Below are 26,152 nucleotides of genomic sequence, written 5' to 3'. Positions count from 1 at the left end.
TCTAGAGCAGAAGGAGGAAGGGAATGGATTCTTTTGCATATTTTGACTTTCGGGGATGTGAAGCAGAAATGAGGGAAGGATTTTAAATTAAAACACAAGTACACTACACACTGAAGACAGGGATTTAGCATGGGGGGCGTTATGAAGAGCTTGCATTTAAATTTATTGTTTTGGATAAATATCACAATATTTGCTAGACCATTCCCAGCCTTGATCCAGTTTCTTGCTTTTGGCATCCTGATCCTGGATCTTAGTGCACCTGGATCACTTCAATTGTCCTATTTTTACAGAGATCTCAGGTGTTTTGGTTGCTTTAAAACTCAGCACTAACAATACAACTTTAAGACGCTAACCCAATTTAATCATCCGAGTTTTACCCATATCCTCCCTAAAGCCGAACAAGGGTCCTATGCTGTGCTAAGAGTTATTAACACGGTGGTGGGGCGGGGCACTGAGGGGTATTCGGAGCCACCTTGCTCTGGCTCCCAAGAGCTGATTGTGGGCATCTCCACCAGCTTCACAATTTGTGACCACATGGATAGAGTAAAATTAGCCATGCAGAGGGCGTCTGCACCATGGAAACTGGTAGGGGTGGGCAGGGGTCGACCTAGGCAGATGGATGATTTCCCCTAAGAGGGAATACATGACAAATGTGGATTCCACCAAACTGTGGGAGACTCAATGAATGGCCCTCTGGTGGCAGAAGTGTCCAGGAGCAGCAGCTGTTAGCCTGTGGCAATGCCAGATAGGAGGCAACAAAAACCCATCTTTCATTTTCATTAAGATACTCCAGCCCTCGGCTCTCTCTGCTCAGCTAGTTAGTCTAAAAAAGGGAATCGAAGAAACAAAACATGCTGTGTAAGTGTCACAGGCTGGAGAACCCCACCCAGCAGGGCTGAGCGCCAGCCAGTGTGGACGCTGACAGAGAAAGGTCAGATCCAAACTCCCCCAACAGGTGTTCCCAGCATCCGCATCACTACCGGTCGGTCACCCTCTTTCATCCATGATGCGCCTGAGGGTGTTTGCAGCCCAGTGGCAGGACACAGGAGGACAGCCCTTACAATCTCATGGAAATGGCTCCTGACTCGCCCCTTGTTTCTCTGGCCACTCCTGAGCTCCCCACCGGGTTGGAAGGGTCTGTGGGGACATGCTGGCTGGGAGCTGTCATGGGGAGCCCACGTGGGCTTACCTTTAATATCCCCGTGACTGGAAAGCTGTTTGAGAACTAGAAGAAGACAGAGAAGAGACTGGCTTCAGTCCAGGTGTCCATTCGGGAGTGGGCGGGGCCGGGGCTTCCACCTGAGACTGAGGAGCCGCGGTTACCTTGGGCGGTGAGGTGGAACTCGGAAGCCACTTTCCCGTAGCTGTTCTGGATGCAGCAGCAGTAGAGACCCTGGTCCTTCTGACTGGCTTGAACGATGGTCAAGGAAACAGCCGAGTTGTCTCCTGCGCTGTAAAGGGGGACATGAACATTCCAGACCTAGTCATTCCTAAGTCGCCTTCTCCTAGTGCCCTAAAGGAGAGACGAGGTCATGATTCCCCCCTTGTGTTCCCCGCCTCCCCGCCGCGGTCCAGCCAAAGGACTAGACCCCGACGACGGGCTATCTGAGCATCCAGTTATGGGCGGAGGACCGTGACCCTTAGGTTTAACCCCCTCACTCTAACTGGCAGGAGGAGTCCACAGAAACCAGCCTGAGGCTCAACTTCCAGGCTCAGCTGCAGAGCCCAGAGTCACAATTGTCAACTAGGAGTTGTCAACAACATATCTGCTCAGAATTCACCTCAATTATGCACTTGAGGAAAATCTGGTGACTCCATACCCTAACCTAAACCCCCAGACAACAGGGGACAAAACAGGGCTCCTTTGTTTTACATAAAACATCATCCCGGAGGCCAGCCTCCCTGTGGTGATATCTTAAAAGACAGAGTCTTGCTGTGTTGCCCAGGCTGGTCTTGAACTCCTTCAGTGATCGTCGTGCCAGATCCTCTCTAGCAGCAGGGACTACAGCTGTGTGCCACCATGCCTGGATTTGGGGGAGTCCTTATAAATAGTGTCTTCTCCTACCGAATACCACCCACCTACCCAATATCATTAAGTTCCCGACATCGTGCTCTGAATACAAAATAGAGTGGTGGCAGGTGGTGGCAGCGAGTGCACACTGAGTGCTCGGTAAGTATCGGGCACATGTGCTAAAGCACTTAGAGGTCCATGCTCAGAACGACCCCGTAGGGAAGATGGTTACTCTTCTCATTTCACAGATGAGGACCTGAGACATTGAGAAATTCAAGCCAAGGGCCTCCACACAGCCAAAACATCTCACTGTTACATGCACAGGCAGAGCATGCTACCACTTTCTTCTTGGTTTCCTCCACGTCTACTTTTCTTTTGCTTCCTAGCCATGAGGTGAGCAGTTTGCTCCACCAAATGCTCTCTGACATTGCCACCCAGCATCCCCACCAGAAGCCAAAAGCAACAAGGTCTGCCAAATATTGGACTGAAACCTCAAAAATCTGTGCACCAACATGAACCCTTTTTCTTCATAAGTTAATTATCTCAGGTGCTCTGTCATAGTGATGGAAAGCTGAATAACACAATAAGGCAGTGAGATATTTCACAGAGGGACTTTTAAAAGAAAACGCTCAACTAAAAGTAGGGGTGAGAGAGATTACCTAATATTTGAAAACCCACCTGCAATAATGTAAATGATCTCTCAATATACAAAGGAATTATGATTTCCGAACATTCTCAAGTGTTAGTGTAGAGCAGATGGGTTCAACTAAGCTATTGCCAACATGAAATGAAGCAAATACTACTAAGAATTTAAAAGACTTCAGTGCTTACTATTGACGTATGCTCCCTAGAGGGAGGTGAGGTTTTTGTAAATATGCCTCAAATGGAAAAGGAACCTGGAAAATTCAAGCACCAAGCAAACCTGTTTAATTGAAAAACACTGAAAGTGTTAGTTAATTGTTCTTGGCTGACAGCTTCAGGGAAAAAAAAGATTAAAATGAATGCTTAGTACTTTTTAAATAAAGTTCTAGGGGACCTCCTTGACTTAAAAGTCAGTCTACTTCTTCTCCATTATAATAATCCTTGAAAGCCATACATAGGACAGGCAGGGTCATGGTGACTTTTTAGGCCAAGTGATTACTGGATCAATCACAGTCTAATTAGGTTTTCTGGGGTGATGTTGATAGAAAGGAAACCACAGCTCTCTTGTCTTCAGTAGCTGCATTTGGGAAAGAATTTCCAGACGTATGTTCCCAAGAAGAACATTAACTTCCCAAGAAGTTAAATCTGATTTAACTGCACAGAAACTGTCCGATTTTCTTCCATTTTCAATCTATACACAACCAGCTGAAGGGCATGTGAACACCTCTGGTGGCCCAGGGGCTGACCTGGGGCCCCCGGAGCAGCAGTGGGTGCCTGCAGGCTGTTTGAGTTACGCTGGTTTCATGGAGGCAGGTGATTTGTGTCTAGAATGCACCAGAGGAAGCCTACGTTCATTTCATCAGTTCAGCTGAACAAGCATTAATTGCCAAGAGTCAGGTTCAGCTCACACCAGTGTCCGTGCAAGAATCCTCACTCATCTCTTCCTCGGGCTTCCCTCCTGCGCTGTCCTAGGGACCCAGAAACTAACTGGTCTCCCCACCTCTCATCCTGAGTAGCTATTACTTTTTGGTAAACTCATGGAACTTTTCTTCTTTTTATTCACCTTTGTCAGATTAATAAGAGTTTATGAAGCAGAAAACACCCATTAATGAAATTCACAGACACACAGAAGAGAGTTCTTTAGCCTCAAGACCACAGACCCTCGGTCAAGAATACTAACATGTTTCCTGAGTTTAAACTGTAAGGAAAGGTCCTGTGACTTCCTAAGAACCCAGAGCTCTCTGCCGCAGAGCCCAGGTGAGAGCCCAGGTGAGAATCGTCCGCCACGCCCCCCGTTCAGCATCTCTATGCCATTCCCACTCTTCTTGGAGCTGTGGGCAGGGGATCTTTACTTCTGTTTGCCTTTTCACTTCCTATGATTTACGATGTTCTTTTACAACTACACTAAGACATAGGTGTGTATCAACTGTGAAAAGCAACCAGGATCAAATATCCCACCTTCTCTGGACTTGAGCTATTGACTCTGAATCTTTTGTCCACCAGATGGTAGAATCTTCGTGAACTTCTGCAAACTGGCAGCTTAAGTTCACATTTTCAGGGTGGTCAGGGAACATCTCGGCTTGGATCTTTTTCAATACTACTGGAGCTAGAAACAAGAGAGACGTGTAGGTCAGTGCAGGCAGAAGACTTTCCCATGGCATCTTGTTTAATTCTCACAATTCCGAGAGACAGGAATAACACCCCCAACTTATGAATGAGGAAAATGAGTGAGAGGTGATGTGCTTGTTTGGACAGTTGGAAATTGAGCAAACCACTCTGATGGAAAACTCCTGTTTTTCATTACTTTAAACTCCTTGGGTGAGGTCTATAGTGCCCTCTGTGAGACAGAACTTGAAAGACTTTTTTTTTTTTTTTTTTTTTTAAGAGTGGAGCAACCTAGTCTATAGGACCTGGGCTAAATAAAGATGCTTTTAAATAATTACCAGGTGATCCAGGCCAAAATTAGATCCAGAGATTAGGAAGTAGAATAAAATATGGACTATTCAAGTGACTGCAGTTAAGTCTCCAAATGTAAAAGACAATTCAAGAATAAATTATTTGTTGAAAAATGCTCGTTCCTCAAAGCTGTCTTTGCTAAAGATGGCCTGTGGACTGGAGTGATGTGGACATTGCTCTCACTCTCAAAAGAGGTGTCTACTTGAATGAAACAGGAGCCAAAAGGAAATGATTTCAGGGGCTGGAATGAGACCTTTAAATATCACCTTTTATTTTTATTGGTGAGGAGCGCAGAGCCTGACCTGCAAATGTGTAGTTAGTCAGGGAAGCCACTGGGTGGCAGCATAGACGCCAGAACACCCTGAGGACAGAGTCAGATGTGCGAGATGATTGGAAACGTGCTCTGCAGCTTCAGGAACAAATGTTACAAACATTATATGATCCACAGGCAAGCCAAAAGTATCCCTCGGGAGGCTTTGTTTACTCCTGTTCCACTCCAGTGAATCAGTGTTGTGTTAAACGAGCTTCCCATTTTTCCTGGGCCCCCCGCAGACACTTGGCTATAAGAACGCATATTTTAAAGCTAACTATGTGCCCAGGAAGCAGCAACGGGCTGGTTGGTAACAAATCCCTCAACAAATCCCTCAACCAGAGAGTAGCTGAGACTACTAACAACATTGCTGGAGCCAAGTGCGTCATCATCAAGAGAGAAAACACACCACGTCCTTAGTGATGGCAAATCTCATTTGGTTCTTTGGGCTCTGCGGCTCCTGCCCAAGCCGAGGCTGTTCCAGGGCACAGCCTCAGATGCTAGACCCAGGTCTTGACCAACTCACCTCTTCCTGGGCTATTCCCTGAAGTCCCTTCCACGTGGTGGCAATCTTCCTGGCCATCTGGGGACACCTACATGTTCTGAAGGCTGTTATAAGTGTTGAAGACGAAAAAAGTGGGAGGGTGGAGAGAAGGGCCTTAAATGGGTAGAGAACTGAAGGGTGGGCTCTGGGAGACAGGAAACTGGCTCTGCAAGGAGCCTGGGTCCTTAGGAAGGATCATCTGAGTGTGAGAGAAGAGCACTGCAGCCAAACGAGTGCAGAGGAGGCCCAGGAGCGTGGCTGTTTATCAAGTGTTGAGCAAACACCACGTAGAAGTCCTCTGGTGGACCCGAGGCTTCCACTGTCCTGAGGATGCTTCGAAAAGGTCACTCAGACTTTGTTTTCTTTCAGAATCATCCAAGTCCCTCCCCACCCCCTGCCACATGCACACTTCCAACTCCTAGCCCACCAGGTCACTGATGGGGGGCACTGAATCTGGGTTGCTCCAGGGGAGGGCAGGATGAGCTTCAGACTGTGGGTACACAGGCAAAGTGTCACCACAGGTCTGAAGGGCAGTACTGAGCAGAGATGAAGACTCTGCACCAGGCAGAATGGGAACCTCTTAGCCTGGTGTCTTCCTAGTGGTGACATTAAAAAAAGAAAACATGAAATTGCTGTGCCTTACCCTGGAAAGTCAAAACTAAAAATCTTTCGAGTATGTGTTGGTGGAGTAGATTCTTAGAGAAGCTGGGCATATATAGAATCCGTGATGGACAGACAACTCGAAGGTAATAAGTTACAAGGAAGAGGCGGACCGTTGTCGAAGGGGGGCCTATACAATCTGCCATGCCAAGTGGTAAGTGCCAGAAGAGAATCATCTCTCTTGTCACTTGTCCTTGGCTCTGTTGCTTCGTATGGATCAGGGCACACGGAAGATTCTTATTGAATAAGTTCTCGCTGCACTAATTATCACAAGTAATTGGGGGTCACTGTATAAAACAGTGTGTCCTTAATAAATGAATGGTCAGGCAGTTGTAGACCAAGCCAGGTCAGGGCTCTTTCAGAGAAATGGCCTCGTGCTTGTTTGTAGTGAGGGCCAGAAGCTGGAAGGACGGGGACACTGTCCAACCTTTCCCTGAGAAGGAAAGACCCATCCAACAGGCATCTCCCCCACCGCTGGGGAAGGACCTAGGATCAGGGCCTACCTGGGTGTGAGCAAAGCCCTCCTGGGACTCAAGAAGAATTCAGGGGAGGGTGCCCTGAATGCTCCCTCACCAGATGGCTCCCCTTTCCATGAGGCCTGGTGTTCCTCAGAGAAGAGAGGCTGTGCCTTAGGAAGCACTCTTCCTTCTGATACTCAGTTGGTATCAACTCAGACACAATGACTCTGTGTCTGAACGAAGTTCTGGATTTATTTCTTGGGCATTTCCTTCATGTTCTTTTGCACTTTTATGCGGGGATGAGTCCTATTATCAGCACCCCATTTGATAGGTGAGGAAGGCGAGGTTTCCAGAGGCTGAGGCATTTGTCCAAGGCTGCCCAGTTCTTGGGAGAAGCCAGACTTGAACCCAAACAACCCAGCTCCTAATCTGGCCCTAAACCACTGCGTCACAGCTCCCTTCCACATGGGCCCAAACACCTGCACACATCCCAAATCTCATTTTTCCTCTTCATGGTCCTCACAACCCCTGGGGCATTGGTAATGGTCCTTCACTGCCACACTGGGTTGGTCTGGCCTGGAAAAGCGTTTGTGTCTATCCCAAGGTCTCTTCAGGCCCCTGAGCCTGTGGCCCACTGCCCTTGGTCCCAGCTTGGCTAGCACCGTGCCTTTGAGAATGTGGCCCGCCCTGTCAGCAGCCCTCGGTGCTTGGGGTGGCGGTGCTGGGCTCAAACTCTCCCACAGCACGGCTCTCGGCATCACCCTTCCTTCCACAGGCAACTTGAGTCATTGTGGACAAGAATCCCAAATAATTTTTTTTTCCTCTAGGCTGAAACCACTTCTGAGATTTTTTTTTTAAAGCATTGCTTCTTTCCCTTTCATATGTTTCAAACTATGCACTAAGAAGCTGTCGGAGACCCCCTCTCTTCAGAAGGCAGTTTCTTCTGCCATCTTTTCAGAACCACGTCTGACGAGGTCTGAGAAAAGAAAAGCTCGGGCCTCGGGGTCAGAGGACCCAGGTGTAGTGAGGACCAAATTTCTCCTCCAGGTCACCCGGGGCCAGAGCTCTGCTCCTGGGCACTTGTGCTCCAGCTCTCCGCACTGTTTTCCCCCCTGACTTCTGCACTGTGTGTGGAAGGGAAGAAATGAAATAAAAGAGGCCCGTTTCAGGCTCTGGAATGGAATTGGGGGCTAAAGTGATTCTATAACTGCAATTACAAGGGCTTTTGAGGTTCAAGTGGCTTGAAATCTGGAACTCAGCCACCAGAGGTTAGAGGAGGTTAAGTTCAGAGAGCGGGAGGGTGAGTTGGAAAGAAATCTTATACTCATATTTGGAAGAAAACCAAGGTTAAGTTAAGCCATTTTGAATGAACATCAGTGATTAAAGAGGAGAGTCCCCAAAATGCGACTGGAATACTTCTTTCTATAGATCCTGCTGTGTTCTTTTTAATTAGACTAATTAGCCACATTGTTTATCTTTTGAGATAATTTTTAAAGGATAACTAAATAGAAAGGGGTTGTAATCATGCTCCCTCAATCAAACACACCTAGAGCAGCCTTTCTCAGCCCTTCTCAGGTGTGCCGCCCCGTCCCCCATCACCTGGGAACTTGGTAGGAGTACAGATTCTTGAACCCACCTCCCCATGAACACTGCATCAGAACTCTGGTGTGGAACCAGGAAATCTGGGTTGTAACAAGCCCTCCAGGGATCCTGATGCCTGTTCGAGTCTGAGATCCACAGGCCTGCGTCCCAAGCCACTTGTCCACACCATGGCATCGATGGCCACCTGCCGGATGCTTACCTGAATTGCTAAGGGCTCAAGAGGACACAGGAACCTCACACCTCATCTTACAAACCCAAACTTCAACAATGAAAAAAAAAGCTCCAGAGCCTCACCTTTTCCTTCTCTTTTGCAAGCTACCTTTGGGGGGTCTTTTTTCTCGTCTGTGCATGATAAGGATTTTTCGAGCTTAGGGATCTTTTTAAGAAGACTCAAGTTCTTTCTGACATTTTCCTTCTCTTCCAATCTCAGTCTCAGGGCTGCCACCCTGGACAGAATTTTCTTCTTTACTCCCTCAGCTAAATGTCCACTACTCGAGGTCTCCTGCTGCTTCGTGACCACTGCTGGATGGGTCCCTGGTAATTTGCCAGCCTGGGCAGCCACGCGGCTGGGCTTCCTCACCCCCGGCTTGTCCTCCCTGCCCAAGTGGAAGCCCTTCTGCCACAGGTCCTGCAGGAACTCAGAGGAGTTCTCTGACTCACATTCTCCAGAAATGAAAGCCAAAGTCATCTGGGGGGAGCCAGATGAGCCTGAGGGTTTGGTTTCCCCAATTTGAGGCTCTTCTGTTTTCAGTTCCTCAATCCGAGAGCTGAGTGAAGAGTGAGAGATGGTTCCTTTGGGAGACGAAGCGCAAGGTGACAGCGTAAGATCACTGGAGAAGGGCACACATTTCCCACACTCGTTCTCCATAGTTCCCCTTTCCTTTGAGTCAGAAAATACGTATTGATGGTTTCTGGGTTCAAAAACATCATTTTCAGGTCCATCATAAACTGTGGAGTCGTGAACATCAACCCCAACAGGTGCATGTGTTATTGAAAGACAACCAGAAAGAGGTGAAGTGGGGGAAATAAATTTGGCTGTGTCCTTTTGACCTTGTTCGGCCTCCCCTGGAGTTCTGCCCCTGCCCTCTTGCACTTGGCTTATCCTGCATGCACTTGGAATTCTTTGCCCATCTTCTTCCGCTGGCCACCTGGCAGGTTGGTCTTGCACCTCTGCCTGGTTATACTGACTTCGTTCAGCCTCTTCTCTCTCTCTGTCTACTTGGTCTTGGTTGATTCTGGTTTTGCTTGGAATGGTTTCCCCACTGTCCTGGGGACATGGAACTTGCAGAATGGCAGGACAGATGTCCACTCCCTGGCCCAAGTTTCCATCAGCTGATGTATTCCCCTCTCTGATGGCCCCTAGTGTGGATTCAGAAGGTTCCGGTTGCTCAGCCCTGGGGCGCCCTACCACGCCTGCCTCATCCTCAAGAGGATCTACAGAGGACTCTAGGATGGTAAGGGAGGTCAGAAACTGTTTGAAGAAGACAGGAGGGTCCACCTGGAGCTGGGTTTCCTCCTGGTTAACGTTTTCCTTCCTGCCAGACTCTGAGGCCTCTGATAGTGAATCTGCGAGATGTAATTCCTTTTCATCAACAGGGTCCACAGACGACTCCAGGAGTCTAGATTGGCTCAAACCCTGGGAAGGAGGAGTGCTCCCATGTGCCCTGCTAACTGGTGCTTCACCTTCACAGGTTTCCTTGTTGTTGGCCAGAGCTGGACCTGCCTCAGCCTGAGGACCATGAGCCCATGCTGTTTCCAGCAGATCTGCTTCAGACACAGCAGCATCAGGTAGAGCCCAGGCCTTGTCCGGGGCTATGGAACTAGTTTCTGCCTCCCTGTATTCAGGTGGCCAAATTTCAGAAACAGAAGCCTCTAGGGTTATAATCTTCAGCTTGGCTCCTGCTACCCAACTCCCTAGTCCAGAGTGCTCCTGGGGTGTTTCAGAGACAGATGGAACACTGCTCAGAGCCTGACTATCTTCTTTCGCAGCCCCTTCTGCCATCATGAAGACGCTGGTCTCTGGGCCTGAGCTGCACCTTCTTTCTGCCCTGGACTTTGCTGGACAGGCCTCCAAGAGCACCTTGCTGGCTTCCTCTTGAGCAGCCGATGCCGGGGGCAAACTTTCTTGGAAATCGTCTACAGAAAGAGAACCCTGGCAGAATGAGCTGTCCAGTTGGATTCTCTGCTTTGTTTCACTTCCTTTTTCTTGGAAATCCTGTTCAAGGCTCCTCATGTCGGCTCTGTCTGTGGATTGACTCACATCTCTAGACTGATTATCGATCTGAAGAGGGGAAATGTCACAGAAACCCTCTCCCTCAAGAGGCAGGGGAACATGACCAGGAACTTCCAGAACACTGAGGGCCAGGTAAGGTGAATCTTTTGTAGATTCAGTTGTGGAACCACCAAAAATATGACCCAACTGTACATTGGAAGGTAATAGAACCACATTTTTGTCCGCTGCCTCAGGTGAGCTGTCCTTGGCACCATCTGCAAGGCTGATATCAGAAACTGAAGCAACTTGGCACTTGGCTGGGAGGACTTTGGTGGCAACCGCACTCATTGATTTGTCCTTGGTCTCCCTGGCCACCTGAAGACCCTCGACTTGAGCAGTCAGTGCTGCTGGCTTCTCCTGCCAAAGCTTCAAGATTGAACCATGATTGGCTGGTGAGCCGGTGGTGACTTGGACACTGGGACTCTGGTCACCTCCTTCCTTAAAGTTCAGGAAAGGGTTATGCTCAGAGGAAGGAAGATGTGTCTCCCCACGCCCTCCCAAGCTGAGGGAGATTGGGCTCTCCTGGCCATCCTGTGCTGTGGAGGACAAGATGCAGGAGGAATTCTCTACTTCAGTCTGATGTCCCCCTGCATTGGCCTCCTGTGACATGTTCCAGATGAGAGGACTAATGAAAAGAGGGGACACAGCTGTGTTTTTGTCCTTGCTGTTTGCACACGTAGACTGTGAAGGCTCAGAACCTCGTGTTTGTAAAAGAACTGCCAGTGTCTTGTCATCAGAAGGACATAAATCACATCCTTTGCTTTGACCTTCTGTGAGCTCATAGTCCATGCAGCAGATTTCTTGAGGCAAATATTTATCAGCTGGTGCCCCAACAGGAGAATCCATGGTATCACAACACATTCCTTGGTCGCTGACTCCAAAACACTCTGTCACCCATGCTGCTTCTCTGCTCCTTGAGCCCTTGCACAGGTTCTCCAAGGGGAGGCTGGTGTCTGCAGAGCCAGGGGAAGCAGCAGACAGAGGCTCCGGCACCTCGGGCTCCTTGCAGTCAGCACCAGCATCCCAGGGGAGATGTGTTGAGGGCCCAGCCAGGGACATCTTTCCAGCATTGGCTTCTTGGGTATTCTGTTCATGTTCTCCATCTGCCCCAGAACCTCCAGGTGGGTGGCCTTCTCTGCCTGGTTCTTCCTCCTGCTGTCGGCCTTCGGCATGACCCCCTTCCTCTAGGTATGGGGTCCAAGATGCATTTTTCTTGTGGATCCCCCATAAGTTGGAGAAGGAATCCGTTGTGGTCCCGGTGAATGGAGACTCCTTCCCAGCCAACTCTGGGAAAGCTGGCTTCTGGCGGAGAGAACTTCTCTCCCTGGCTGTTTCCTGAATTTGCCCCTGGGAAGATGAAAAGTGGTATTAATAGAATTGTTCCTGGGAGAGGCCTCAGCAGGACATAACAGCAGTCCTGAGTGTTAATCCTCAGTGATGGTAATAATGGACAAGAAGAGCTGGAGTGACTGAAATCTGAACAGTAATCCCCCAAATCGCCCTAGCCGTTAGAGACTTCCTGGCAAAATACCAATCTAAGCAATTCTATGTTCCACAGGACCCTTGCCCAAATCGACCATCAGAGGCAAAAAGCTACCTGACAGTCGTCATTAACTGAATAATTTTTCTCTTTCTCTCTCTGAGAAAAAGAGATGGGAATAAATTGAATGTTAATGATTTTGCTCTAATAAGTCACAACATGATCTGTGTGCTGCTTTCTAGAAAGCTGAATTTCACTTGACCATTACAAAGGAAATACACAGTACTTATAAAGTAGCAATGAGCAATCTTTGTCCCCCAAATATGACAGTTTTCTAGTTAATAATGTTACTAAGGAACAGAGAAAGGCCTGTCCTTTGAGCCCACCTCTAATGAAGTAATGGAGTTATAATAGGCTATCAGCACCGCCAATCAGCTTTGGCCCCTGAAAAGGTTATAAAAATCCTGACGTGCCTCCCAGACTTTAAAACAGAGGCCCTGTGGCCTTTGGTAAACCAGAGGATTCAGGACTGCCTAGTTTGTTGAGAAAAGGGAAGGGTTGAAAGGAGGGAAGGGAGGAAAAGAGGAAGTGGGCAGGAGACAGAATTCTCCCAGTCTGAGGACTGAACTCATCTTGGTACCATCTGAAAGTTGTAGATTTTTGGATACTGTTCAAGGAAGCTGCAAACTCTGACTACATTCTTGTCTCTTGAAACATTCAGCCCATTGACTATTTCAAAACAAAACAAAATTACGTCCAGTCATGGAGAAGGGAATTAATGCTAATTCTTGGCATTAAAGTGACTCCATCTTTGCCTGACCCCCAGGTCTCCTGCTTTGAAGAGCCCCATGCAAATGTGCAGAGCACAGAGGACTAGCCTTCGAGAGGGAGAGGGCAAGAGTGGAGGTGCCCTCCCAGTCTCCGATAAGACAGAACTGAGAGGCCGTGTGTGCAGGGAGTCCCAGAGTCGAGGCTTATTTCCATAACTCCCACACCAGGGGTCTTCCTGCCTGGCCAGCAATCCCTGCACCTACCACCAACAGGAAGCACTCTCTCCCCACGCTGCTTGCCACCTGCCAGTCGGTCATCCTTCCTCTTCTCTTCTTAAGCTACACTGAGATTCACTTAACTCCAGATTTTGCTGGCATAAAATTGCTAATGGAACAAGAAGACGTTCATTATGAACTCCACAAGGATTCCGTTTTATGTAGCATTGAAGGCCCGTTTCACGGACTAGCACACAGTAGGTGCTTAATAAGTATTTGCTGAAAGAATGAATAAATGAACAAAGCATGTACCAGGTCACCCATTAAACCTCTATGTTGGAAAAGGTTTTAACTTTCATTTGCTCCTAACTTTGTGACAGCCCTATTTTAAAGGAGACTTCTAACCAGAAGCACCACTGGTTCAAATTCTGGTGTTTCTAAAAAAAAAAAAAAAAAAAAAAAAAATCGCATGTATTTTATTTCTGAATCCTTTTTTCTTCCTCACAATATTAACACGGAAAAGGAAAAACAAGAAAGATAATTTGGGGACATAAGAAACAAGGCCTTTCTAAAGTATCAAAGAGCTTAATGACAAATGACATACATATAGTACTTGCAAAGTAGCAATGAACAACCTTTGTCCTCAAAACGGTCCTCTCCATACCTGATCACCTATAACACACGGAGAGAGTGCTCTTTCCCTTTGCTATTTTGGTTTGGATTTTTTATTTTAAGCAGAGAAGTGTGGGAAGCTTCCTAGGATTGAGATGAGTACAGAGACCACCCAGTCAAAAACCCTGCTGCTCCCCTCAGGCCTTTTTACTCTGCCTGAATCTGCCCCACCTATGTCAGTCCTTTATTTTAGGGTTTTGCTATCATCACAGTATCATCAGTGCCAATAGATATTCATAGAGTCACTGCCAGGAAGAGAATTCTCTGCCAGGCACCAGGCAATTTTTTTTTCCAAAGGGCTCTGTTTAAAAAAACTACTTTCTGGGATTATACCTTTATTCTTACCTACTCATCATCAATGATTAGTATATTAACAGAGAAATAGGCTGATTCATAAAAGAGGCTAACATCCAGAGAGAAACACAGGGTGAGTAAGTTCTGATTAGGATAAATTTGGTGACGGCACTACAGTATCATAATATCAAAACTTGATTGAGAAAAGTCATATTCCTCTTGTGGTATATTCACTCTTTCCTACTCTTGCTTTTAAGGTAAAATCCTACTTGAAAATACCCTAGTGAAGCCCCACAGGTCCAGACACAGGATGAGCCCTTGACAGTCTAAATTCAGACATTCGACAAACATTGAGTGTCTACAACACACCGGGCACTGTTCTAAGCCCTTGGGAGCATTGGTGAACTTGACAAAGATGGCTGGTCTTTGGGAGGTAGGTTCAACCCACAAACCATGGGATGAGTCCACGGTTGATATGAAATCCTATACATCTGACTTCAACCAATGAGATTTTTTCAAAGTGGAGCCTTTAGCAGCCCAGTTCCGAGAGCAGGCTCCTCACCTTATTCAGAAGCCAGCTCATAGAGAGAAACCTCAGGCTCACACCTTTCCAGTTGAGTCAGACCTTTCTTACAGGAGTAGGCCTCTTAGTCAAATCATGACGGATAGACGTGCCCCAGCAAATGGCACTCCTGCTCAGCGACTCTCACCACGAAGGGATCGGAGAGACCCAGTGAGACTCAGGAGGGCTTGTGACATAGGAAAGTTGTTCTCACTTAGGTAGAAAGGAGTGTTGGGGGCTCTAGGGAAAGTCTACTGTCACGTGTGGTGTATAGGACTGGCAACCTGGGTTTATAGCCCAGGTTAGTCCACTATGGCATGAAGGACCCCAGGTCATCTCATTAACCTCCCTGACCCATTGTCTCCTCCTGTAAGGCTAACCACATGCACGTCAGCATCATCCTGTCAAGTGCCTGGTATATTGCCTGGTGCCCGGAAGGTACGCACTGACATGGGTTTCCTTGTTCTCTGTGAAAAGGAAGTAGCAGCGAAGGCAAAGAGGAAACTGAGCAGCCCCGATGAGTGCAACCCTGAGCTGTGGGCTTCAGGAGGATTTTCTCATTTGTTCTGAAAAATAAATTGAAATAAAGATGCTGAATGCCTCTTCACTGAGAAGGTGAAGAGCCTGGTTCCAGTCAGGATGGAGAAATACAGGAGGTATGACAAGGGAAATAAAATCTAAAGAAGTGGTAACCGTGATGGAAGAGCACTATAAAATATAAGGATACTCTCTGGTACCCTTCCATGAGCGAGAGTCGTAGAGGACAGACTCGGATGGGTTGGAGAAGGTATGGTTAGGTCCTAGTTGGAGAAGGTATGGTTAGGTCCTAGTTGGAGAAGGTATGGTTAGGTCCTAGTTGGAGAAGGTATGGTTAGGTCCTAGTTGGAGAAGGTATGGTTAGGTCACCAGATAGCAGAGAAGTTCACTGGTTTATCCAGACAGAGTTTGTCTGGAGTTGCTGGGCCATCAACAGAGGACCCTTCCCAATGCAGGCAGGGACCAAGTGGTTCCATCCAGTGGCATGGCATTCAGTGAAATCTGAGCACCGAGGAGGAAGAGGCTGAGTCCTCAGACCATGTGTGATGGGGGTGGAATTTGTGGAGGGAACAAGAGTTCCATGTGGGCCAGCGCCTCTGGTGGCCGCATGTGGTCCGCATGAGGGCCTGTGGAGGGAGTCCAGGTGTTGGTACAGGAAGGAGGCTGTCAGGGTGGGAGGGTCATGCCAGGAACTAACCTCCAAATAAAGAGGGTTGCAGAAAGGTTGTCACTAAGCTAAGGCTACAAGGTTATGCGTGGACCACATTCTGGGCTTGGAGGATGGAGCAGACTCTAGGGATGACCCCACATCCCTCTCATCAACATCCGTAACGCTGAAATGACAGGAATCCTCTTTCTCCTGCAACGTCCTTTCAGCACTTTAAAAGAGAAAAGTGGAGTTCTTTTACCATGAAACCCATATTAAAGGATGGATATAGAGTTGAGAAGTGTTACTGGAAGTCACCAATGTTCAGGGATTGGAATCTCCCTGGAGTCCCACAGGCAACAGCAGAGCCACATCTACATCTGGCTGGCTACAAAGACATTTCCAACCCTGTCTCCCCTCTCCTTTCCTTTACTCTTTTGTAATTTTGGGGATCAAACTCAAAGCCTTACACAAGCTAAGCAAGTGCTCTAACAATGAACTAAACCCCTAACCCCAAACCCAGCTTTTCTAATCAGAGAAGTTAGAACTATCCCCAACCCACCAAAGGCTGGGAATCCCATGAACATATGTCCAGAATTTATGAGCTCCAAGGTACTTTGGGTATAAGATTCCAATGCTCCTCCTTGCATATAACATCGTCATCAGTTGATTTGTCTGCTGCCTCAAATTTCTAAGGGCAGGGACACTTGTTATTCATTTTAAAGTGTCCAAACTTAGTTCATAGAAGGGAATCAAATCACTTAGTGAATAAACTGAGGAATTAACACAAGGGGAGGAAATGGTAAACTGTTTTCTGTTGCTATAATGAAATATCTGAGACCAGATAATTTATAAAGATAGAAGTTTATTTGGTGCACGGTTCTGGAGTCTAGGGAGTCCAAGAACATGATTCCACCATCCAAAGGGATGCCTGAGTTTTTAGTTTCATCTCCTCCTTGGTTGTCTCTATATCTCATCCTTTGTCTTGAAAGAATTAAAGGTGTCTTAGACTGAACCCTTCAGGTGCACATTGTAGTTTTACAACTCTGTGTCCAGGTAAATAGGACACTGCCACATCATGACATAGCAGAGCGTATCACGGCAAGATGTGATGGCACAGGTCTGTCTCCCTCCTTTATAAAGCCATTGATGCCATCAGGGGACCCCACCCTCATGACCTCACATTAGCCTAATTACCTCCCAATGGGTCACCCCCACCACCAGATGTCACTAACAAATAAATCTGGGGATTATGTTTGCAACACATGAAATTTGGGATGAAACATTCAAAACCGTAACAGATGCAGATATTGTAGGTGCCTGGTCTAACACCTCCTTTTTCCTTTATTTAAAGTGCAATCAATGCCTGATACTTCAACTGGCTTATTCGAGCCCTGGGGAACAAGCACAAGAAGGAAAAGCTGACATACTTCCTGGCAGGGCAGAGAGAAGGAAGTTAGGGTTTCGTGGGCAGCATCAGGTGCCTGACTAACACAAGATCTCCTAGCCCAGACTCCTTGTGAGCAGCGAAGGCCCTGTGTTTTAGTCCACTGTGATTTAGTCATTTTGTTAACACAGCTATTATCCTCCCAATGGAGAAAACAAACTCTATCGCTGAAGGTTGAAGAAGGTGGCATGCGAGATCCATCCTGGAGCCTCCCGGGGGACTGGGCAGCCAGGAATTAGAAGGAAGGACAGTGTCATAACGGGCAAGGGGTGTGGCTCCTGGGAAGGGAGCTCTGGGGCCTGGTGAAGGTGCCAAGGGATCAAAAGGGCCTGAGGCAAGGTGAACTTGAAGTAGAGTCAGGGCGGGGGAACCGGGAAATATGAGAAGATGGATCACCAAAGGACAGGGCCTTGGTCCTAAAGGCCAAATACAACCACCCAGGGCCAGGGCAGTGGAGCCACTCGGAGCTTAGCTTCAGCTGGGCAGTGCCTCCTATGCCAACCTGCCCTTCTATGGGATATGATCTTCCTCCAGCTCCCTTTTCTTAGTGCTCTTTCCCTGGACAAGGTCCAAAAAGCAGTATTTTTCACCTCTGTCTGCACATCACCAATTTCCTCCTGTGGTTCCAGGAGTCCTTAAATGAGCACTTCCCCTGTCCCCCGTCATCCTGGGCGGCTGTGGCCTCGCCCACAGATAACCTTTCCTAAGTATCTGCTGAGCCCTCATGGCTGAGCGTCCCTTGGTCATCCGTCATTCGATAGATCAGATCCATACCACCTGGGGCTGCGAAACCAAAAATAGACAGCCAGGTCCCCCGCCAAAGAGAGCTTAAAGGCAAACGAGAATATTTCAAGAACTTGAGTTTATTTTTAGAAGTTGCCTGATTGCCCAGAAAGAAACTTCACTTAAAGACTTTGTTAAAATAACACATCATGAAGTGGAGCGCTGCGTCTGGTTTGATAGTCATCTCAAGTCCCCAGTGGTCACACTGGCTCCCAGCGCTCCTGCCATTTGAACAGCACGTCTTCATTCCATTCTGTTCAGGGAGATAAGAAATCTCCCATCAACTGGTTGTTACAATCCTGTCTTGAATTCCAGAGAAAGCCTTAGGGTTTGGGAAATACCATTAGATGTGTTGGGCCAGGACACGTTTCCGGAATTCCAATCTCCCGAGGGCTAAGGGGCTCTGCGTGTGCAGTGGGTCACCTGTCATGTGGTTCGAGTGGAAGGGCCCCAGCATTCTCCTTAGCCAGGAGCTTCCTGTGTTCACTGTGCATCTCACATGAGCAGGAGCTAACGTTTTGACTGCTCAGCCATATGAAGCCCTCAACACCTGATGGGCCCCGTGAATCGTTGGAGAGTCATACACCACCGATTCCAACAGAGGAGATGCTCAGTTAGTGGCAAACTCTCAAGCAAAATGGATCAGAAAAGTCGTTCCCTCCCTTTCCTGCATGCATCTGAGTTTTCCTGCATTGGGAGATGAAAGAGAGAGTTCTTATTTCCAACAAGTACAATCGGGAGACTTGCAAACAGAGGAAAACCTTGGCCTTTCGGTAGAGTCTGAGGTGGTTTTTGTTGTGGTGGTGGCTTTGTTTTATTTGGTGTTACTCCATCTTGAGTCCAGAACTTGTATGCCAGGACTTGAAAGTGGACCAAGGTGATGGAAAAAGGATTGAGACTCGGAAAACCTGGGTTTGGTCTTGAATCTGCTGCTGTGCGGAAAGTGGCTTTGGAGAAGTCATGAGATCTCTGAGTATATTTCCTCCACAGTAAATTAAGAGGGTTGGAGGGGACCTCTTGGCCTTCCACAGCTTTGGTGTTCCATGACCTGCTGTCATATAAACCATACAAACATTGAAATGGGGTTTAAGCCTCGCCCTTCATTTGGAACCAGATTTTCCTTTGACTGCAAATGTTTCTAGATCTAATCTCGTCTAGTAACTGTGAGAGTCGTTCAGGGAAAGGATATATAGCAAGCTGTGTCTGATCCAAGATAGGGCCACTGAGGGCCCCAGGGAGAGACCCTGGGCTGGAGAAAGGAGTTGCCACATGGGTGGGGGAAGGGCCTTCCTCTGGATTCGTGGTCCTTCACCTGCCATACACATTAGGAGCCTCATGGCTGGTAGTAAGTGCTGTGGGCATGTGGATCCTGAAAGAGATCCTGCAGCACTCCAGGGGTTCACAGACCTGGTCTGGATCAATGGAAACCATCATAGCCACAGAATGGAAGACCAGTAGCCATGGAACCCCAACTTTGCTAATCCTTTGTGAGGTGCAGATCACTTTGAAGAGCTGAGGAAAAGTATGGTTTCTTCTCAGAAGTTCTCCTTTTACACACAGTATGTTGCATATAGTTTCAGGGGACTTCAGACCCCCGTAGGCCCATAGATTCTCTCCTTGGGGCCCATGGAGCCTCAGAATGAACCCTGCTGTCAACTGCAGACATGGAGGGAGCATGAGAGGGATTGTTTACTTCCCACAGACTGAAACCCCACTGCAGATTTCAGTCTGGATAATAAGGGGAAAAATTAAATCTTACTCAGGTTCTAGGAGAATGTTACCAAATCAATATCTCTCTTTACAGTTTCTAGATTTGTGAGCAAAATCAAAACCAAAGTAGTAGCAATTACTGTACCACACTGACAATAATATCTTGTACAAAGCAAGTTCTTGTAAACTTTAGAAACAGGAAATATTTGTCACGGTTACTACACGAGTGCTTTGCCTATTCAGCGTGGGCTTCAAAGCATACAGTAATGGTGGCTTTTGGTACTTGGAAAATCTGAATGTAAACATAAATACCAGGGAGATTGCCAGCCACAGATGTTTGTTACCAAGGGATAAGGAGAGCACACAGTTTTGGGGGCCTGATATATCCTACAGATCTCCTACAGAAGGTCTAGAAGAAAGCTATGGGTTTGATGTTTTTATCAACAGGAAATATCCATTTGGACAGTAGGTTACAGAAGGGCAGGGGACCCAGCAGGCAGGAATGTTACCTGATTGAATTCAGAGGCAGCTTCCTACCACAGGAGACAAAATTCCCTGCCTATTGACAACCACGAGAGGAAGGACAGGGTTAGTCTTGTTCAACTTGATGCCAAACACATAGTAGGTGCTTCAAAATTTTGTCAAATTAAGTGAGTATCCATCCAAACTGATGATGGTCCAATGTCCCCCCCAAAAAATAGATGTAGGAAGGCTTGGCCTCTTTAGGCAGGCTCTTCTCTTGGTCTTTCTCTCTGTTGAGATGTTGTTTTTCTACCTGGATAAAATGCCCCAGGGTCCTGTGCTTTGGTTAATATATCATTTCTACAGAACTAACGCTCTTTCTCACAGATAGCTTGGTGTCTGGTTGTCCTGGTTTTTTGTAGGTCTAAGCCAAAATCTTGAGTAGACAGAAGCATCTTTCTTAACTTCTGAAGTCCCATGAACAATTGAGGTCTCAATATATCCAACCTATCCCACCCATTAGCACAACTGCACCAACGCTCACAGGGCACTGGGCACCAAGGTGGACACAGAGTTGTAAAACTACAATGTGCACCTGAAGCGTTCAGTTTAAGACACCTTTTATTCTTTCAAGATGAAGGATGAGATATGGAGACAACCACGGAGGAGATGAAACTAAAAACTCAAGGCATCCCTTTGGAGAGATCCATCAAAAGGAAATTTCCCCTTGAAAATGCAAACAAAAAAGTGATTCACAAAGAAGTTTCTGGGAAGCTAATGTTGGTGGGGAAATGCTTTGAAAAGAGGAGGAAAAAAATGTCTGGGATTCAGTTTGGCAGCTCAGGCTTGGAAGGACAGAAGGTACTGAGTTGATATTTGCACCTGGTGCCTTGAACACGCACACACACACATTATTTCTCAGAGGTGTGCGTAAATGCAATTCCTTTATTTTGTCTCTGGAATTGATTTTTTTCTCCCTCATGCCTCAACAGTCCATCACATGTGGAGATTTGGGGGATGAGCAGAGAATAACCCAATTTTCTCTCTGATGAAACTGCTTTTGATCCAATCCTTGGGGATCCTTAGGGAATACTTCATGGTTATAGTTCCTCTTCTCTTGTTCTGCTCTCCTGGAAACTGATGTCTGAGCCTCCCCACATGGGTAAGCCAAGGAGCGGTGGGCTCCTATGTCCTAAAACAAACTCCTGAATCACGGCTCCCTTGAGCTTGCTCTAATACCATTTACTGTCGGGTAAATGAAGTCAGGACCCAAGTACCCCTCTGGCTCTGACTCTGTCCATCAGCTCCTTCCTCTCCGCACATCTCTGAGGGGTCAGAGACAGCCCACTTGCCCACACTCTTTCACGCTTCTTTTATGATCATGCAGAGGTCAGATTCTCGGAATGAAGAAAAGGAAGGAAATCTAGAAAACTTATCTCTCAACAAAGTCCAATTTTAAATACCATTGCCCTGCTTAAACAAAACACTCTTTTCATCTGTTTTCTTTTCAGTATAACCCCAGCATCATCTCCCTCCCTATACCATCCCGATCACCACTTCCATCTCACCTCTGAAGTTATCTCAGTGTCTAGAGATGCTTTGAAAGAGGGCCCTGGAAGCAGAAATAAAAATTTTTTTCTGATAATTCCCTCTGTATTGTCAACTGTTGATATTCTCTCAGACTTCACTCTGTAACTAATAACTGCCAATGTGGGTTGACTTAAAATGCCACGTGTTTATCCTCAGTTTGGAGGCCAGTAGTCTAAAACGAAGGTGTCCCCAAGGCCTTGCTCCTTCTGGAGGTGCTAGGGGAGGATGTTCCCTTGCCCCTTCCAGCTTCCGGTAGCTCCCGGCAATGTTGGCCACTCCTTGACCTGGAGATGTCTCACTCCAAACTCTGTCCCCATCTTCATGTGGCCATTTCCCTTCCATATGTCTCTTGGTGGGTCCCCCTTCCATTTTTTATAAGGACACCACTCACTGGCTTTAGAGCCCATACTAATCCATCATAACCTCATCTTGACTAATTGTGGGCTGAGACTTTATTATTAAATGAGATCACATTTTAAGGTTCTAGGTGGACATCAGTTTTGAGGGGGACACTCTTTAGCCCACTACCTCTCTTTTCCTAGCCTTCCTACCATACCCTGACCACCCACCCACCCTCACCATTCTCCATTTTGGCAGCCACACTCTGTAGTGAAGATTTCTTACTTGATTGGGTGGTATGGAATCGAGAATAGAAAGGTCTAGAATGGTATTCTAACTACAAAGCAATTACAGGGAGCCTGGCTCTCCTCTGGAGGTTAGGTCTGCTTGTATGTATACAAAGCCCGTCCTGAGAGTAGAATTCAGACGAGCAAGAGTCTACCTCTTGTCACCATCCTGTCACTAACACAGCCCTCCAGACACTGTAATCAGCGCTGGCCACTTCAAAGAGTGTTTTTATGAAGACCAATCCCTGCCTGAGCTGGATGGTCCCTATCTGCTTTGGAGAGGCAATGACTGGGGAGTTCCTTATGCTTGTTGTCAGATTTAGACCCGGATCCAGAACTCTAAAGGATGAAGGGGTAAATGGTTCTTGCAATGGTTATTCTCCCACTCAACCCCATCAGTTTAATGGTAAATGTGAAAGCACTTGTTTTCAAACCATCGGTTTAAAAAAAAAAAATGTCCCAAATCTCAAGGCAGTATCAAAATACCTGTGCTGACTCAGAAAGATAATTTTTCAAGCATCAGCAAAAAGGGGAACTTACAGAATTTGCAAGTTTACCTCCTGCCCCACCTCTCACCCCCTCTCCAGGTCTGCAAGTGCGTTGGTGGCAGTAAATTGGAGGGGGTGGGGGAATATGGCTTTTCATGTTTCTGTCTTGCCCCTTAAACTAGATTTAGTTCAACAAATATTGATAGGCACTGTGTTTGTTCTGGGCCTTCAAAGATGAACCAGACCCAGCATCTGTTTCCAGGTACCGCACAGAGTAACACCCCAGCTGGGTAAACAAATGGACTCTATTACACAGTAAAGTTTGGCATAGAAATACCATGACAATGGAGAAATCATTCTAATTTGGGGAGAAGAGAAGGGGTAAGTATTCCCCCCAAAAAAGTTCTGTCTATACATTTCCATTTATCAATTACTCCATTCCTTTATTCGACAGGTACTTGTTAAAAGCCCTCTATGTTCCAGGTCTTGTCCTAGCTTCTGGGGAAAGAAGATTACCAGCCAAAGGCTCTGTCTTCTTGGAACTTACATTCTGTACAGGGAAGTGGTCAAGACTTAGGGTCAGCAGATGTTCTCCAAGGAGAGAAAGCTATGAGTGGTCTAGAAGGGAAGCTATCACAATGGTCCAGATAAACTGATGAAGGCTGGGCTACGATGGTAGCTCAAGAAATGAAGGGTGGGTTGAAGTGTGTCCTCTAAAAAGACCTGTTCAAGTCACAACCCCTGGTACCTGTGAATGTGTGAATGTGACCTTATTTGGAAAGGGGGTTTTGCAGGTACCATCCAGTTAGGATGAGGTCATCCTAGATGAGACTGGGCCCTGATTCAATGACTGATATCTTTGTAAGAAGAGGGAAATCTGAACCCAGAGGCACAGAGGGGAGAAGGCCATGGGATGTTGGTGGCAGAGATTGGAGCGATGCAGCTACTAGCCAGGGCACATAAAGAACCGCCAGCAACCCCCAGAAGCTAAGAGCATGGAATGGTTTCTCCTTCCGAGCTCTCAGAGGAACAGTCCCTGCCCACAATTTGATTCCAATAAGTTTCTTTTGTTTGAAGTCCCCCAGTTTATAGTAATTTTATAGCAACCACCGGAACCTCATATAGAGGGGAGATTTCTAATTCAAGAGATCTCCTAGAATTAGGATGACAGGATTTGGCAACTGGTCAGACCCAGGAAGGCTAGGAGTACATCAGGGAGTCCTCTTAGAGGTTTACTGTAAACAGCTCTTTGACAGACTGGGACTGCTTACCACAGTACTCAATGCACAAAGTAAGTAGTAAGGTGTGTTGTAAACGTGTTAGCTCAGTGGTCATCTCTGGAGCCGTTTGGGAACCCCTGTACAACTTAGTCATTTGTATCGAAGTTCCAGGATCAGGAGAAGGGGAAGGCAGTTGCCAGTGCTGCTGGGAAGTACCAAGTAAATTCAGAACCTCACAGTAGAAACTCTGCTCTCCCAAGTCTCAGTTTGCAGGGGCCTGAGGAAGACATTAGGCACCCCATTGCTGTTCAGAGTTCATTTTATACTCTGTCACCTCAGGCCATATTCTGAACTTTGCTCCTCCTGCCATGATCCCTGGGATCGTGACATCTCTCAGTGGGCAATGACCACTGGACAGGCAGTGCTTTCTCTCCAGCAGCCTGCGGTGTCTCCCTCGCCTCTGCTTCTCTTGAGGATCCTGCCTGAGATCGCCAGGATGAGTGTCTCTGCAGCCTCCATTAGTCCTTTGGATGAGTCACAGATCTGCAGGCTTTTCTGAGCTCCCCCTTCTCAGAGGCTCAGAGACTTGAAGGATGTGGCCACACTGACTTGCTGGAACCAGCTCAGCCTGCATGTGGCAGAGTCCGCTGGTGCAGTCTTATTAGGTGACACACCAAGAGGATGGGAACTTAAAGCATCACAGAAACCTGAGGTCCAAGGAGATCTGAAAAAAATCTAGGCAAGACGATGTCACAGGAGGAGCCACACGTCAGATGGGAGCCAGCTGTCATCTTCCCTGTTCTTGTTCTCAGTTTCCCCCAGCCCTTACCCCTCTAGATGAAGGTAACTGAGAGAAGAAATTGGTGCACCAGGGAGCAGCTGAGGGGTTGACTGCAGTTTGCTTAGGTTTGAGGCCACACCCGCTGCTCTGAACCTTGACTTTCTCTAGGTTTAAATTTGCTCACGCCTTTGCAAGACAATACCTGAGTTTTGGGGTCCTGTGAAAGATGGAGCCCAGAAACAATGATAAAGGCCAGGTTCAGATGTGGGATTACTATGTCCAGCAGCTCTGAACGTTCTTGAGTTCCATAAATCTTTGTGCTGCCCATTGCCATTCCTGTGAGTCCTCTTGAGGGCAAGATGGCTCCTGTGGAACCACCATGCAGAAATTTGAACTGGTGGAATCAGAGAGACAGGAGACCCCGCTGCAGACATGACCCTGCCCACCCATCTTCCCATTCCCTTGTAGTTGAAGGATGTTACACTCTGGTGGCTTTTCCCATTGACTCTCCTTGCCCTGTCACTATTAAGCAGAGGGTTATCCCTCTCTGCTTGGGAAGGATTTGGAGGAGAATCAGCTGCTCTCCAAACTGTCAGGTTCCTAGTCAAACTGAGGGGAACTTAGAGGCTTTTCAGAACAGTTAGAAGATTCAGAGAAGCTCGCTATTCTTCCTGAAGTAGCATCCCTCACTGTTTGCCCTCCTGCTTTGTCTTTCTGTCACTCATCACTAGCTGAGGCCACAGCACATGCCTGTGTGCCCAAGGCAGCCTTCCTCCCCCGCGAGAAGGCCAGCCCCCTCAGGGCTGGGATTCGGCATTGCTCATTGTTGCGTCCCTGGCATAGAAAGGAGTATAATACTCAATGTGTGTTCAATGAGCGCTTGTTGGATGATCAGAGACAAAGGGAGTCTGACTTCTCCCAATAAGAACGAGATTACTGGTCTGGGGATGAAGGAGAAGGAAAACTCTGGGTTGCCTTTCCTTCCAGCTTCCTGGAGGCTTGTGCTGGGGAGGCAGCAAGAGCCAAGGGAAGGCCTGGCTGCATGGTGTCCTGCAAGATGGGACATCAGGCCCCTGGTGCAAAAGGCAGGGAGCCAGAAGACCTGAGGTCACCTGGGTCAGGGTGATGGCCATCTCCTAGCAGTGACCTCAGTAGACGAGTAGCACAAGGACAGTGTTGCCATACCCTGTGGAACAAGGGAAGAGAATCTACAAAAATACCCTGTGTGTTTCCTGCAGTCTGCAGTATGGGACTCAAAATGGCCCTCAGGCAGAGCTGCAGCCATACTTGCACCTGAGAGCAGGGCTGGGTTTTATTCCAGTGACTTCTGTATGACGTACTGTGCACATGGGCCTATAATATTTCTGTGAATGACAAGCGTGATCAGAGGAACAGGACTCTGTGGTTATACGT

General features: G+C 47.4%; 1 protein-coding gene across 1 annotated transcript in view; it reads right to left on the bottom strand.

Moving 5' to 3' along the window:
• Window positions 1-26,152, bottom strand: part of Alpk2 (alpha kinase 2) — a 117,087-nt gene that overhangs the window by 30,409 nt on the left and 60,526 nt on the right. The window contains exons 5-8 of the mRNA XM_026393171.2: window positions 8,478-11,802; window positions 4,112-4,259; window positions 1,324-1,451; window positions 1,190-1,225 (exon numbers count right to left, since the gene is read on the bottom strand). Coding sequence (XP_026248956.2) covers window positions 1,190-1,225; window positions 1,324-1,451; window positions 4,112-4,259; window positions 8,478-11,802 — 3,637 coding nt within the window. The remainder of the gene's footprint in view (window positions 1-1,189; window positions 1,226-1,323; window positions 1,452-4,111; window positions 4,260-8,477; window positions 11,803-26,152) is intronic.

This window comes from Urocitellus parryii, chromosome 13, assembly GCF_045843805.1.
Source record: "Urocitellus parryii isolate mUroPar1 chromosome 13, mUroPar1.hap1, whole genome shotgun sequence".
Taxonomy (NCBI): Eukaryota; Metazoa; Chordata; class Mammalia; order Rodentia; family Sciuridae; genus Urocitellus; species Urocitellus parryii.
This window is presented reverse-complemented; position numbering and strand designations above follow the sequence as displayed.